Source organism: Perognathus longimembris, chromosome 24 (genome assembly GCF_023159225.1).
Source record: "Perognathus longimembris pacificus isolate PPM17 chromosome 24, ASM2315922v1, whole genome shotgun sequence".
Taxonomy (NCBI): Eukaryota; Metazoa; Chordata; class Mammalia; order Rodentia; family Heteromyidae; genus Perognathus; species Perognathus longimembris.
The window spans coordinates 21,049,015-21,065,620 of record NC_063184.1 but is presented as its reverse complement, the minus strand read 5'-3'; the positions used below and the strand labels follow the sequence as shown (position 1 = coordinate 21,065,620).

The 16,606-nt window shown below is 37.0% G+C and overlaps 1 protein-coding gene across 2 annotated transcripts in view; it reads right to left on the bottom strand.

Moving 5' to 3' along the window:
- Unc5c (unc-5 netrin receptor C) overlaps positions 1–16,606 on the bottom strand; it is a 334,931-nt gene that overhangs the window by 113,696 nt on the left and 204,629 nt on the right. For both annotated transcript variants that reach the window (XM_048333767.1, XM_048333768.1), the window contains exon 2: positions 16,245–16,466. In XM_048333767.1, the coding sequence (XP_048189724.1) occupies positions 16,245–16,466 (222 nt within the window). The remainder of the gene's footprint in view (positions 1–16,244; positions 16,467–16,606) is intronic.

Sequence of the window (16,606 nt, the reverse complement as noted above, 5' to 3'; positions counted from 1 at the left end):
TATAAGAGCATCATGTCAAAGGAACCTTGTTTGTTACAGGATAGATAAAAAAACAGTTTTTATAACTGAACAATTCTCCCCATAAAGGTAATCTTCCATGAGAATGGAGTGGCAGCCACCTTTCCGTCATGGTGCTTTTTATGCCAACATGGGTGGTGGGTTGTGGCTCAGCTCCACCGCATACAAAGCTGCAGGACTTCCAGGGTGTCAGCCCAGCCCTGCTGCTCTCCAACTATTGCTCCAGCAGGTCACAGGCAGGCTTTTAATTTGCAATCAGGATATTTGATGAGCAGACTGAGAGGAGAGCAGAGTCTCAAGCATAGATCAAGGGCAGATAAAAATATCTTCACCTTGAAAAATACAAACATGACTTCTAGAGATGGATCTACTAAAAAGGGAGAAGACTAGAATTGCTTCCTCCTCTTTAGTGACTCAGATTGTCTCCTTAGAGTCTACTTCAATTCCATGATCCAGGACTTGAACACATATTTCATCCAAAACAACTCCATCTTAAATAATAATGGCTTATGTCTCTTGTACATATCTTGTGTGCATTCATGTAGGTATATGTGTGTGTGTGCCAGTACTAGGATTTGAACAAGGGGGCTCATGCTCTAACATGGATTTTTCCACTCAAGATGGGAGGTCTACCGTTTCTACCTTTTTACTGGTTAAGTGGCAATCAAAGTCTCATGGAGTTTTCTGCCTAAGCTGACTTTGAACCATGATCCTCAGATATCAGTTTCCCAAGCAGCTAGAACTACAGGCGTCAGTCACCAGAACCCAGCCTGTACATATACCTTCAATTGCAGTTCATCTTCTCTCTGTGCTTCTTGCTGTTCAGGGGTTCTCAGGTTGCTTTACAAACCTATCATGCAGGTCCTTCATCAGTACCTTAAAAACGGAATGTACATTTTTTTTATGTTGGTCTTGGGGTACATTTCCTGAGCTTTTTTTTCTTCCCTCAAGTCTCCATGTGAGTTACAGCCCAAGTTCTGGCTTTTTCTGAGTAGTTTATTGGAGATAAGAGTCTCATGGACTTTACTGCCTGGGATGTCTCTGGGACCATGATCCTCTGATTTCCGCCTCCTGAGTAGCTAGATTAAAAGTGTGAACCCCAGTGGCTGTCATACAGTATTAAGTGTGAAGAGAAACCTGGAATCCTAGAAGAAAAATAATGGTGGAAAATGACTATGATCTCATATGCTTCTGATAAGAAGTTCACTGCTTTGAAAAATTAGAACACATATGCTGATATAAAAAAGAAAAAAACATTAAAAAGTACAAATAAAATATAGAAGGTAAAAAGGGATCTCATAAAATCTCACCAAAGGTTCATGTTTTACATAAAGCTGCAGTTGGGACTTCACAAAGGAAATCTCTGCACTTTTTATTTCTGGTTCAGAGGATTTACATGCTCTTTCTAATGATCTGGGCCTTCCGCACAGGGTAATGTCTCCCAGTCCCCAGCTTAGCGCTCATGCAAAATTGAAGCACTTTGGAGGCAGTTTCGTGGCTGCAGATGAATCTCAATGTGCAGGAAAAGGCATAATGGCTGTTTAGCACTTGCTAGGAGAAGCTGAGGAAATCAGGGGGAAAAAAATCTATTGAACTTCAGCCATCTGGGAAGCCAACTGAGAGTGAGTGCATTAACAACTTGTTTACATTCCCATTGTGTTGCTAGGCCAAGCAAAACTAAGTGTGTGTGTGTGTGTGTGTGTGTGTGTGTGTGTGTGAGAGAGAGAGAGAGAGAGAGAGAGAGAGAGAGAGAGAGAGAGACAGAGAATGCATTTACTTGGGTGTAGTAGAACAGATTGTAAAGCAAAGCCTATTGATGGCACTGGCTATTTGTGTTTGGCTTCTGCAACTATGTTGGGAGAGAATTTGTAGGAGAAATATGGCCAGGAGAGTTTTCAGGTCTTGGGAGATGGCATGGCTGTTTCTGTGCAGGGCTGGCAGCAATGCGGTACACATGAGGAAAATGATCAATACCCAGAGTTGGGTGACTCTTCCTGTCTCTGGCTCAGAGTACAACCTAGCAGATTGCTGGGAGGCTTTCGAAGGCTTGTAAAAAAACACTGGGGAATGCTTTCACTGCCTGCCTAAATGCAGGCTGCATGAGGAAAACCAGCTAGGTAAATGCCTTTCCTTTTAATCTCTCTCACTTCTATTCACTGTGTCCCCCATCGCCTTCCATTGGCATGATCTCCATCCTGGCTTGGTGATTCCAGTGGGCTCCTCAATGCTCCCTTCCAAAAGGAAGAAAGAAATAGTTCTTGTCCATGTCCCTAGGGCCTGTGAATCTAACCTTATTTGGCAAAAAAGATCTTTGTACAACTCTTCACTGTAAGAATATTAAGGTGTTGACCACCCCAGGAAGTCCATATGTACACCAAATCCAGCAGCAAGTTTCTTTGTACAAGACTACAGAGAAGACAAACACAGAAGGGGAGGGGAGGTGAAGACAGAGGGAGAGGTTACCACGATGGGGCCACGAGCCCAGACTTCTAGCACAACCAGCAGAAATGGGAACATAGGTTTTTATGGGGTCATCAGAGGAGGGGGAGGATGGCTCGGTTAGATTTAAGACTACCAGCCTCCTAAAGAAGGAGCAAATAGATTCCTGCTGGTTTCAGGTACCAAATCTGTGTTAAGTCATTGCCCAGGCTCAGGAAATCAAGTCAACGGAGGGCCAGGTACTGTCTTATCTCCATATTTAGAGAGGCTTCAAGAATCTGACAGAGCAAAAAGGTGAGGGAAAGACAGCTTCTTCTGGTTCCACAAATGTCCTCAGTACTGGTGTGGGGAGCCAGCCTTTCAGTCACTCATGTCATCTCTTCCATAGGCCGCCATTGTCCAGGACCTTAAGGTTGCAATTATTAAAGGGGGCCTGCCTTATATTCCCTGCCATCCTGGGCTTGCCATGTCCACACATTCCCCAGGGTTCTCCCAGCTGGATTTGTAATTCACTCAAGCCTGTGTTCCTCCACTTCCCTCAGTCAGAGCATTTTAATTGGCAGAGACAGCAGAAAGGATCTGAAGATAAGTGAGGACTCCACACCATGTAACAGCACACCACAGAACCACCCAGGGGTTTCATGAATTTATCAAGAGGAATGCTGAAGCAAATGTTAGTGCCTTCTTCTCTCATCCCTCCCTTGCGCTATTTTACTCCCTCTAGGCTGGGATCTTATTCAGTGCAATCAAGTCTTTACAGCTTAGAGCCAAAATTTTGTGTCCAAGATTTGAATCAAATGTCTACTCAGTCCAATGTTCACCATGGCTTTACAACAAAGTCTATGTCCTTCCTGTTTCTCAAGCCTGGTTATACCTTAGCATCACTTGAGAACATAAGCAAAGAAAGGAAAGGCTATGCTCTGTTTCCCATGAAGTCATTATCTTTAGGGCTGGGGCTAAGACACAGGCATTTGCAAACATCCTGCTCTGTGATTGCCAAGTACAGCCAGGGCTGGTTTTTCCTACACTAAGTTTCTACTTGCTTTTGCTTGTACAATGTAGAAATTGTTTTCTAGAGCAGGTTTTTATGATACACATTTGGTAGAATAAGAAACGAATCTAAGACTTCCTATATTTTATGTTATGTCTTCCTCCTGCTCCCCCTCCCCCTCCCCCTCCCTCTCCCCCTCCCCCTCCCCCCCTCCCCCTCCTCCTCCTCCTCCTCTTCTCCCACCTCCTCTGCTTTTCCTTTTACGTCTTCCTTCTTCTTCCTTTCTGCCTCCTTCCCCTCTTCCTCCAAATATTCTAATGCTTGTAAAACTGTCACTCTCATATTTTACACACTGCTTTTATATTTCAAATGTGCTTTTGAGAGATGCTGGCAAGGGTGGATATTTTAACATGCATACCAAGAGGGGATTGATAGTGATGGCTTGGGATTGGTGTCATGTTGAAACAAGGACAAAAAGGACCCAGAGTTAATCAAGGCCTCTTTCCTTGAGTTCCAGCATAAGATCATCCATTGGGGGAAAAAAGATTATCCATTGTCTGTGGAGTCTTTTAAATCTAAAACGGGTCTCCATTAGGTCGTTATAGGTGCCAAACACACTTGATATATATAGAGAAAACTATTGAGATTTTGAGCAATGTATCGAGAGAATGATGAGCAATATGATTTAGTGGCACAGAATGTCAAATAACAATTTGGGACTTCCCAGGATATGATATAAGAGAGCATCAGGCTCCACCACTTCATCACAATCAGCCTCTCGTTATGTGGTTCTATAGGTTTGGATACCAAAAAAACAAAAATACAAAACACAAACCCTAGTTAAATCTGGGGAAAAAAAGATATTCTCTTTAGGAAGCTGACCGTACCTCTTAAGCTGAAATTGCTTCTTAAGGCGGCTTCCTGAACTATGGTACTTGAACTGTTTGATACAGTAATTGAAATCTGTTAAATAATGTGCTTTCTGATAAAAATAAAGCACATGAGACTGTTCTTAAACATATTTTATCCATAGGTTAGATAAACATATATATATATACATACATATATATATATGCTTTTTGTAGCTCTTAACAGTTGTGCTACTCTCATATTGGTATGGATATTCTAAAAATCTAAGCCATGGTCTTATCCTGGTTGCTGGGAACATGGCAAAGCTGCCATAGCATCACAACCACGAGTATTGTTCTCAGATCCCAATTGTGCAGCGAGGAATCTAGAAGACGTCCTTGGGCACCTGCTTCTTGTGCTAGCCTCTATGTGGGTTTGCAAAGGGGGACTTGATTTTCACTTTCATGCACACTTGCACATACGTGCTCGCACACACATATTATTCATATCTATTTACAAAGCAATTTTTGATTAAATTGTTTCGATCAATTTAAAGAAAAAGATAAGATTACTGAGTGATCAACCTTATTCTGAATGTTAACTGGAAGAAATTTTTTGTGTTCATGTTCAGTACACAAAAATTTTTTACTGAATACCACTGAAAAAAGCCCATACAATGTTGCTTATCTTCACTTTGAAATCATTTTCTAGGTCATGTCTGTTCACTATATACATGCTAGTAACTTTTTGCTATGTAGTGTGTAATTCAAACTTAAAAGATGAGATAAAATTAAATTAAAGTTCTGCAAATATGGAAAAGAGTGTTTCTGTGTACATATGTTTGGGGTCAATAATATTGGTCTTTGTGAACACTGGAATCACCAAAAGCAAAAAACAGCAATAATAATGATTATACAACACAACAGACAGAAACAAATGGAAACCAAGCAGGTGGCCTAGACAAGCACTCATTTCTATTTGAAAGTTACAAGGAGAAAAATGGAAAGTAACCTCAGTGTGTATATAGTACGTAGGCACAATAACTCACTTATCTAAAAGATGCCCTTTCTCAATTAAGTCTAGAACTTTGACCCAGCAATATATGTATGTATGTTTGTGTGTTGGTTTATTTTTGATTCTAGTACTGGGATGAGAACTCAGGGATCTAGGCATCATCTCTTAGCCTTTTGGCTGAAAGGCCAGAGCTCTTCCACTTGAGCCACAGCTTCACTCCCAGAATTTCTGTTGGTTAATTGGAAATAAGATTCTCATGGACTTTCCTACCTGGGCTGGCTTCAAACTATAATCCTCGAATCTCAGCCTCCCAAAAGCTGCTAGCACAGGTGTGAACCACAGGCTCCTTGCCCAACTATGATTTAGTAATTACAGTTGAAAGTGTGTTGGCTGTGTTTCACCACATGCTTAAAGGACTTAAAAGTCAGTGTGAAAAAAGAGAAATTGGGAACACTAACAAACGAAGAAGAGCAGAAGGAAATAAAGCAGGATAATTGATGTTCTCTCTTGACTGGCTGGTAACTATTCTCGTGTAAACTATCAGATGAACTCAATGGGAAGGCCTTCTTATGTTACATAATGTTTTATCAGTTTTCTATTTTCCTTTACTCAACCCTGGGGCCAGTCTCATACTGAAAAAGCAAAACAGCTAGCTTCTGGTGTTGAAATAAGTACCTTTGAGAGGGAAATCAAATAAATTATTGATTTATATTCTGGAATGATTTATCGTTATTGGCAGACAACTGTATTGCAGATAGAAACCTGTATTCTTGCACAGGCAACAGATGAACTGACTCAAATAAAAAATACATGGAATGAAGTTCAGAGTTTCTTAATTTTATTCATCAACTCCTAAAATTTATATAAAGCCATATAACTTCCTTTTGAAATATTCTTTCTGTTAATGAAAGAGGAGTTTAAGATGATTACACTAAATGAAAAATAATGTATGGTAGAATGTGTAGAATAACTCTTCTTACAGTAGATTGATCAAGCTGTATGTATCCCTCAAATCACCTATTCCTGCAACACTCTAAGTAAAGATCTCACTAAATTTCAACTACTCAAATTTAGTAGGCTGAGGGGCTACAATCTCACAAAAGAGATTTTCACTGATCACTTCTTGTACCTAGTCCCTCAGGTTCTAAACTTCTGAAAACACAAATTTTTATCAAAATGAATGGTACCATTTAATTTCATTGTAATGTGTCTCAGGATAAAGAGATCATATATATGTGTATATATAATATATATCACATACATAGGTAATATGAGACATTTAAAGATGTATATATGATCATAACTTTGTCATAAGCAAGAATTGGTGACTTTTGTACCTCAACAATGGTTAAAAATTTAGTACTTTCATATGGTCTGAATGTGGCTATACAATTAATACTCACATAATGAAGATGGAATTAGGAGGAACAGAAATTGGACATGTTTACTGAGGACTTGGGTTTCATAGGAAAATGTACCCACTGCATTTGAGATATTTCTTTATGAATGAGTAGGACTGTGACAGAGGTGGTATAAAGTTAAATAATCCAGTACATAGTTACTAAGCTAAGCACCCAGCACCAAGTTGAAGAAGGCACTGAAACAGTGAAAATGACAGCCCTAACTCCAAATTTCATGGCACTTTCTCTTCAGTTCTTACTGTTTAGAATGAAAAGGACAGATTAATTTAAAAAGGAGATGTCCTAAGCAATGGTCCCTTTCAAGTATTAAGGATTAATAAGACCATTGAATGTGACCATATTTATTTTGTGAAATTCCCTGTGACTTAAGTCACAGGACATCAAGATAATAGAAAACTGGCTACACTCAGTTTATTGAAAATCATTTCAACAATTCATGAAGTCACTATCACAGTTGCCTTAAAATAAAAATTCTATGATTCTAAGATATATCTTAGATTAGTGACAAGACTTAGTGAAAAGAATTCATCTGTTATTTACTAAAATGTATACAAAATCTCCTACTGCCTTTTGAAAATGGGTCAGCGGTATTTATGAATTGGCTTTGGATGTGACATTAAGGTCTTAGGGTATTTCATGGAGATTTGGTGTTAAAAAAATTGCTTCAGGAATTTTCTGTAATGCTGGTTTGGTGGAGATACATTGTTTCAGTTTTTCCTTGCTGTGGAAAGTTTTTATTGGACCATCAGCTATGAATGAGAGCTTAGCAGGTACAGTATTATTGGTTGGTAATTATTTTTCTTTATGGTATGGCATACTTCATTCCAGGTCACTCCTTGCTTTCATGGTATCTGCTGAGAAATATGCAGTAATTCTAATTGGTTTTCCTTTATAGGTGGTTGTTCTCTTTTCCCTGGAAGCTTTAAGTATCCTTTTGGTATCTATTGATCCTGTCTGGATTACAATGTGTCAGTGGGATGTCCTTTTATGGTCTGGTCTGTTTGGGGTTCTAAAAGCTTCTTGTATCTGGATGGGTCTATCCTTCTTGATATTTGGGAAGTTCTCTGCTATTATTCTGTTAAAAAATTGCCTATTCCATTAACTTCTTTCTCTAGGCTCTCCTCAGTACCAGTTAGCCTTAAATTAGGCTTCTTGGTTGTTATCTTAGAGCTCCTGAAGGGATCTGTTTGGTTTTTTGATTGGTTTTAAATAATTTTTTGTTCTAGATGATCACAATAGTTCAACAGTTATGTACATATGATCACATAAGATGATGCTGAGCAAAATGAACTCCAAGTTATGGAAATAAGCGGTTTCTCATTATTTTTATTATTTCCAACACACTATGTGAAATTGTGCCTTTTTCTTTTGTTTTTCTTCCCTGTGGTTTTACCCTTGTGTCACTGTATTTGATTTTCGTTCCCTGGGTACTGTATATATGTTTGTCTGAATTAGGGAAGGGGAGGGGAACTTCAAAATGGTGAGACAAAGGGGAAAAGGCAAACCAATGCAACAGCAATACTTACAAGACAATATGCTGCAAAGCAACTGTACAACTCAGGGGTGGGGGATGGGAATTGGGAAGGGAAGATGGGAGAAGAATGAGGGAGGAGATAACAAGTTTGACAAGAAATGCACACACTGCCTTACATACGTAACTGTAACCCCTCTGTACATCACCTTGACAATCAATTTTTTTTAAAAAATGCTTCAAAAATGTTTTTCTACAGCACAGTTTTTCTCAAATTTTCACATGCTTACTAGTATACATTTGCTATCATCTGTATTGTCCTGTCCCTCCAATTTTATACATTGACACCCTGACTCCCTAGGTGCTGGTACAGGATGTAGGGCTGTCAGGAAGCATTGGGTGCTGGAAGTAGCTCTTATGAATAAGATTGAAGTCTTTATAAAAGAACCAGAAGACAGACCTCTTGTCCTTTCTATCATTTGGGGACACAGTGAAAAGGTACCGCCTCTTAGGAAACAGGTTTCAGGAGGCATTCACCTACTAGCACCTTGATCTCAGATGTCCTAATCTTTAGAACTGTGGGAAATACATTTCCATTCTATACAATCTACGGTGCTTTGCTTGTTACAGCAGCCAAGAAGATGAGTATAACTGCATACTTTCCTCCATAAGGGTGGTATAATTATGATAGTAATTTAAAATTATTTTAGTGCAAAGCTTTTTTTTTTTTTTTTTTGCCATTCCTGTGGCTTGTACTCAGGGCCTGAGCACTATCCCTGGCTTCTTTTTGCTCAAGGCTAGCACTCTACCACTTGAGCCACAGCGCCACTTCTGGCCATTTTCTGTATATGTGGTGCTGAGGAATTGAACTCAGGGCTTCATGTATACAACGCAAGCACTCTTGCCACTAGGCCATATCCCCAGCCCAGTGGCAAAGTTTTTTTTTTTTTTTTCCTAAATGGCATAGACTAAAAAGTCATAAAGGAATTTAAACCATTGAACACAACAAAGATTAAACAACAAGTTGGCCTATAATATGGATTATGGGATAGAAATAAACTATTTGAATGAGACTAGAAAGTGTGAGGAGGAACTGATCATACTAAAGATGGAAGAATCTGCCAAGAAGATGTGCTTAATTTCAGGGCTAATGGGAAGCCATTTAAGATTTTTAGCCATTTCAGTTTTAGGTAAATAACAACCTGGAGTATGAACTGCTGAGGAGTTAGGTTAGGACTAAAATGGCTTAGGGAGTCTAGGGGGCTACTCAAATAATCTGATATAGTAATGCCTACACTGGGGTTTTAAAATGATAGTTTAAAACAGAAAAATAATCAAGAGGAATAGGCAGCACATGAAAATGACATTGGTTATGGGGAGGTGAAAGATGGAGCTAACATATCTATTTTTGGTATTGAGATGAAGATAAGATGGAAGAAGCAGAAATACAATAGGAAAAGGATGTTATTGTGTGGTCTCTGAAACACGGAGGACTTGAGTGAGCACCGAGTGTATTTATGGTGAAGTTTTGAATAGAAATAGTTAAGTCCATGCCCAAGCAGAGTTTCTCTTCATCAATTTATTTTCTTTGGAGGTTCATCATTTGGTAATGGGTCAAATAGTTAACACCTCTAAGAATAAAAAGAATCACATTTGGACAACTAGCTTGCACTTTTCTATTACAGAATCACAAAGGCCTGTCAACACAAAGTGGCATAAATGCAAGAAGAGCAGGTGCAAGGGAAGCATAAAGTCACTGGTTTCACTGACTTTGTTTCTTGATAATGCTGTGAATTAAACCCAGGGCCTCAAGCATGCTAAACACATGCTCTAACACTGAGCTACACACTTAGCCTCTGGCAGACATCTTACATTTTGAAGCATACCTTCCTTTTCTGGGAAAATGATAATAGTCATTCTTTTGGACTAAGTGTCCTGTGTTATAAGTTATGGCAGCATTTAAGGAGAAATGTATGCAAGGGCAAGAGGCAAAGAAACAGGGAGTCTTGGATTCGTATCCAAGATCTGTTACTTTCTTGTCATGTTATATTGGGCAAGTTAATTTATTTATGCTGCTCAATCTCAAATTCTTTATATATAAAAGAAGACTCCTCAAAATTTTCTTTTATGAGGTGATGCCTAAAACACATAGCGCAGGTAATTTGTGCAGTAGAGGGCTTGGAACTTACTGTTCTGGTGGATTTATTGACATTTTCTGATAATTTGAGAATAATTAAAAATGGAAGGAGAAAAATCTTAGGGATTATTAAAATTCCAAAACAACCATGACTTTTGAAACTCCCTTGCTTCCTCTTGAAAGAAAAATATTTGCTTTTGCATGGTACATCTTAGGCACCATGGAAACAAGAGTTGAAAGCCTTCGAGTAAATAGAACACAAGCAGCTAAGGCTGAGTTTTTCTTGAAAAAAATGTAACCATAAAATTTGGAGTATATCAAGATTTCTGCAGAATTTTGAAGGCAATATAGGAATACATTCATAGATCGCCAGGTCAAGAGCTGAAAAATCCTAAATTCTAAATGCAAATGTGATTTAAATGAATGGAAAGGCAAATGATTAATCATAATGAAAGATCTTTAATCAGCGCATCTTATCTCACTATAAAAAAATGGCACAACTTTGCTCAATGAGTACGAACATTCATTTGCTTTCTACTAGCGTAAAGTTGACTAAAACCCATGGTTCAGTATTCAGGAAAAGGTATTTTTCAAAGAGGACTCTTGATTTTTATATTCAGTGTTAATGTTATGTAATATTTTAATGTGAAGGAGGCTTTAGTAGGGATTTTATTTGTTTATTTATTTATATATTTATTTATTTTATGTGATTGATTTATTTTCCTCAGTCTCAAGAAGTCTGATTGACAGTATATGTGTTCCTAAATATTATTTTAGGGCAAAGTGGCTGCAAAAATATACTTTCTTGCAATGACTAGTATTTGTTCTGCCATCTGAGAATATATTTGACTTATTAAATACCAAGGCAATTTTTCTGATTTGTAATATATTTGAAGACTAGGAAGTCTTGTATTAGAATAATTAGTATTCTGATATTTCTTGCTAATATAAATCACAAAGTGTCTCTAAAAATACTATGGTCAGACTATGATAAGTAGAGGATTATGGACCCAGATTTCGGATGAACTGAGTTTTTTTTTCCTTTTTAAACCAACCAATAATCCAAACTCAAATGATTCTATTTTGATTCCATTCGCAACATTTTTGATCTCTAGGAAAGCGAAGAATTCTGCTATGAGAGACAAACTGCTCCATAGTATTTGCCCAGATTGGAGATTTATGACAGTAGACAAAGAGATGCAATAAAATGATATGGGCTGTTTTTCAGGTTTCATTATTTATGATGAAAATAATATATTCACAGGACTGGAAAAAATCACACAATAAAAGTCTCGCTTTATCACCTTAGATTCTAAGCTGTCAACTGCTGGTTGCATATTTCTTCAGATAATTTCAATGCATATATATATATATATATATATATATATATATATATATATATATATCTTCCTTCTTTACTCCTGGGAATAGATCATATGCAGTGTTCAGGGCTTTGATTTCTTACAAAACTTTATCTGAGATTTTTTGCACAGCTTTGCTGCTTTCACAACATGTGCCAGCAGGCACTGATGGCTCATGCCTGTAATCCTCACTACTCAGGAGGCTGAAATCTGAGGATCACAGTTCAAAACCAGGAAAGTTTGTGAGATTGTTATCTATAATTAACCACCAAACCCCCAGAAGTGGAGCAGTGTCTCACTCACATAGAATAGCTCTAACCTTCCCAGATGTGAGTTCAAGCACCATGACCAGCACAGACACACAATCTCAGTATTCTACTGTCAGGACGACACTGCTGCAGCAGGCATTGGCCAATTCCCAGTGCTAACTAAGGCTTGCGGTGCATTTAGAATTATATTTTTAGATAGTCCCTCGACTAGAAAAACACTCAGTGAAAATGTACATAAGGTAGTAAGTACGTTTCTTGTTACACTTGTTGCCTCCTCACTTCCTTATGTATATAATTGTAACCCCTCTCTGTACATCACCTTGACAATAAGATTAAATTAAGAAAACAAAGTGTACATATAGTTTTCAGTATTGGGGACACTTTAAAAATTTGCCTTCAGAAGATTTATATCAATTTATACCCTGCATAAAAAATATAGGCCACTAATCCACATTGTGTACTAAAAGAAGTTTGGATCTTGGTAATATCACCTTATCTTTGCCATTAGCATTTCCTTTCCTGTATCTGGCTGTCCAATCTCCTCTCAATTTCCTATCACAGTTGCTGATCTCTTATATACGTACAGCTTAAAAGTATTTATATTACAAATGGAATTAACTCTTCCATTAACATATTCATGATAATAGCACCTTTTTAAAAACAAGTCGTCTGGCTATTGATTTTGCTTGTGGTATTCTTTCACTGGATATTCAAATATAGAAATTGATTTCTATATTTTTGAATTTTAATTACGAAGGTTTGGACAACCACTGAAACTAACCAATCAACAAATTGGCAAATTTTCTGCAAATGATGATGTGGGTGGTGGTGTAGGTCATGGTGGTCATGGTAATGGTAAAAGCTAACATCTAGAACTTACTCTAAAGAATTTGATTCGGGAGAATGAGGGAAGGAGAGACATCTGTCAAGACTCATATTTATAAATTACTTTGTCAGATGACAACTCCTTTATACAACTACTTAAAAATAATAAAACATAATTTTAAAAAGAATGACATACAAGCTTTATCATTCTTTCTGCCTGCCTGCCTTGTTGTCCCCACCCATGCATTGAATAAACTCTACCTCCACGGTTCAAAAAATTCTTTATTATATTCTATGCCTTTAACCTCTATATTCTAAGGGCCTTTTGGCATTTGAGAAGTTTATCTAAGTAATTTTAATCCATAAAGCAGGCTTTAATATTAATTTGAGATTAAAAACTAATGTCAAACACATTTTAGCTCTTGGTTTATGCTATACTTCTAAAGATTAGAGGTTCCCCATTATTATTTCAGAATTGTCCTCTTTAAAACGTTATTCACCCATGTAATATTTGTGATATTGATGACCTTGAAAATTCTTCTCTCACTTTTTCTTTTCTTCCTTTCTCCTTCCTTCCTTCCTTCCTTCCTTCCTTCCTTCCTTCCTTCCTTCCTTCCTTCCTTCCTTCCTTCCTTCCTTCCTTCTCTTGTCTTTTCTTTCCTTTTCTTTCTTTCTTTTTTTGATACTTCTATCTAACCCAGATGGCTTTTAACTTGAAGTGCTGATTTTTGAGATTATAGGTGTGTGACACCATGCCTATCTGGATAAATTACAAATAGTAGGCATTCAAAAATACTTATTCTGTCTGTTTAAGAAGAGTATATGTTCATAAACATAGAGTCTAATCCCTAGCATTGTAAACATTAAACTAGAATTTTCATTCTAAAATTCTGCAGATTTTTTTTTACTAAATTTACATTTGTATACTTTCTTTTACATTGATATTCCAAACAATAGCTTTTATTGAATTTCAAGTTGAATTACATTATCTGTTTATAGAAGAATTATTGGGTTATGAAATTTTTTCTTCAGTTACTTTTCCTGAATTATTGATGTTTTCTTAATTCTTTCTTTTGAAACTGCTTCAGACATATAAAATCAGACCATTTGTCATAAATAATAATTTTATTCTTTCTGTAACAATGGAGTAAAACAACATTAAATATACTGATATTCATAGACATCTTTTTCTCTAATTTTATTCATCTCTTTTGTGCCAGTCCTGTGGCTTGAACTCAGGGCCCAGGCACTGTGCTTGCATTTTTGTGCTCAGTGTTAGTGGTCTAGCTCTTGATCTAGCCATAGCTAATGGCTTTGGGGAGGTTCACTGGAGATGAGACTCCTATGTACTTTTTTTCCCTACCTACCTTTGAACCACAATCCTTAGATCCCATCCTTCTGAGTAGCTAGGACTACGGACATAAGCCACCAGTGTCTAGCCCAAGTCTTAGATAGTATTTACTTAGATAGTATCTACTACAAAATTATTTGTATAAATTCTAGCTTTCCTATAAAGGCTCAGAAGAAAATGCAAAACAATAATGAGATATGTCCAATTGGACTCCATTGCTGCATATTAGAGAAGGTATCATCTAAATATGAGAAATATTTCCCTAGTTCTCATCCAACCCTTCTGAATTTTAATAAAAACATGACATATATTTAAATTTACAGTAACTTTACAAGTAGCTATAACTTATTACACATAGTCTCAAATATTTTAATTATTGGTGTATAGTCTTCAATGCTTGAAATAGAAAGCGATATTTTATAGAAAGGAATTCTTGTGTCTATGTGTTTGCAACATAGCATGAAGTTGGCAGAAATGCTGAAAATCACAGAACGTCTGCTTTTCTATCTATATAACTTTCCTATACAGGCATTTTCTCTAATTAGTAAAGATAATCTTGAATATGTGGTGACCCTCGTTTTAGCTTTTGTGATATCTTCTTCTTCCTATCATTAAAAGCTATGTATTTCAAATCTTTACAAATAAATGAGCTGAAACACATAAAACTCAATTCACTGGAGAGTTTGTCAACATCTGGTGGAGTTATTTTCTGACTAATTAGAGCAAGAGGTGGGGGCAATTCCCTGAAGTGAGCTACCCTAAAATTGGATATCCAGTTATTTCTGTAGTAAGCAGTTTATATACAGTGACCATACTGACTCACAATTTGACAATTATGCAGAGTTGTCAACCTGATTTCCTAATAATGTTTATGTTATATGTTCCATATACCTCTAAAAACTATCTTTTCTTAATACTACTATCTTTCCTAGGTCCTTACAATATGTTATTTATGTTACTGTGGACGTTGAGAGTAGATCCTTCTAGTATGCTGTTCTTTGTCTTTGATTAATCTCATTATTTATCATTTGGATTTTGAAAATATGTGTTCATTATACAGAGAGATATGTAGGAAGAACAAGAAGACACCAAATACTTCCATTTAAAAAAAAATCTTTTTAGCACTATTTACCTTAGCAATGTTGATTAATGAAACCGTGACACATTAATATATTTTTTAAGATTATAAAATACAGATTTGGAAGGTTTCTCAAAGTTCAAGTAGTTATTCTCACTGCTGAAGAGCAAAAACACTTAAACTCCAGGAGAAAAATATGAATCTTCGCAATTTCAAAGAAGCCCAGGAAATTCCACAACTATCCTAAGTTACTCCACTGTGGAGTAAAGCATAAATTATAAAGAAGTCTCTTTCATAGCTAAGGTTAATCCTACAAGTTATTAAAATCTGCTCTATGTGTTTCTGTCTTTAATATTTCACCTTTCATATCTAAAGAACAACAAAGTCAGGAGATTTAACCATGACAGGGTCAAACACACTCTCATCAAGACCCACACAGAGATTGATCCTTTTCTTATCATTTCTCTGTCTCTCCGTCTCAAACCATCACCATTCTGTCACTCTCAACTGGACTTCAGATAAGACTAAGGGATTTAGGATGCATACGTAGAGGTAATTGGGGCTATAAGAAACTTTGAACTTAAAATGTTTACAAGTTCCTTTGAAAATAGAAGGGGAAACTATGTATATAGGTGAACATTTGGCAGGGATACCAGTCAGTATACTCTATTCTTAATTGTACATGCTCTCTAGATTTCAGGACTGAGGTCTGAAAGCCACAGTAAAATCTGAGGACATCTTCTGCTAGGATATTTACCGTGAATTCAGTCCATTCATTTACAATATTTATCCTAAGCATGAATCAAGGGTTTATTGCAGGTAGTCCATAGGAATCAAGAATTTACTCCTCATGGTTTACTTTTCCATGCATAAAATCATGAGTGATTTCGATTTAGGTATCACTGAAGCTTAACCAAGTGGATTGAACACATTTTTTCCAAAGGATATTAATTCCATCTTCTGTTTCCCTAACTGAAATAACAGTAGAACAGCATGTTGGTGGTATAATCCAAATCTCACCAGAGGTCTCGTCTACTCTCTCGTCCACTATGTGGTCCTTCTGATGAACCCATTCACTGTTGCACTTGAAGTAGATCTGGGTGGCCGGGCTGGCTTTACAATACAGGTTCACAGGCTTGTTCTTCACAATATAAGCTTCTTCAGGCTCGATAAGGAAATGTGGTAGAGGCTCAGGTGGATCCGATGGAAAAGTTTCTGGGAGTTCATGGAAAAAGTCGTCATCTAGTGAAAAAGAACAAAGCGGAAGATGGTCATAAAATTTGCCTTTGACTTGCTATTCATTTTAAGTGGTTTGTATGCCTTTTATATGTAAAGCAATGTGCTAGCTCTATTAACAATTTGCTAAATATCACAGTCAGATT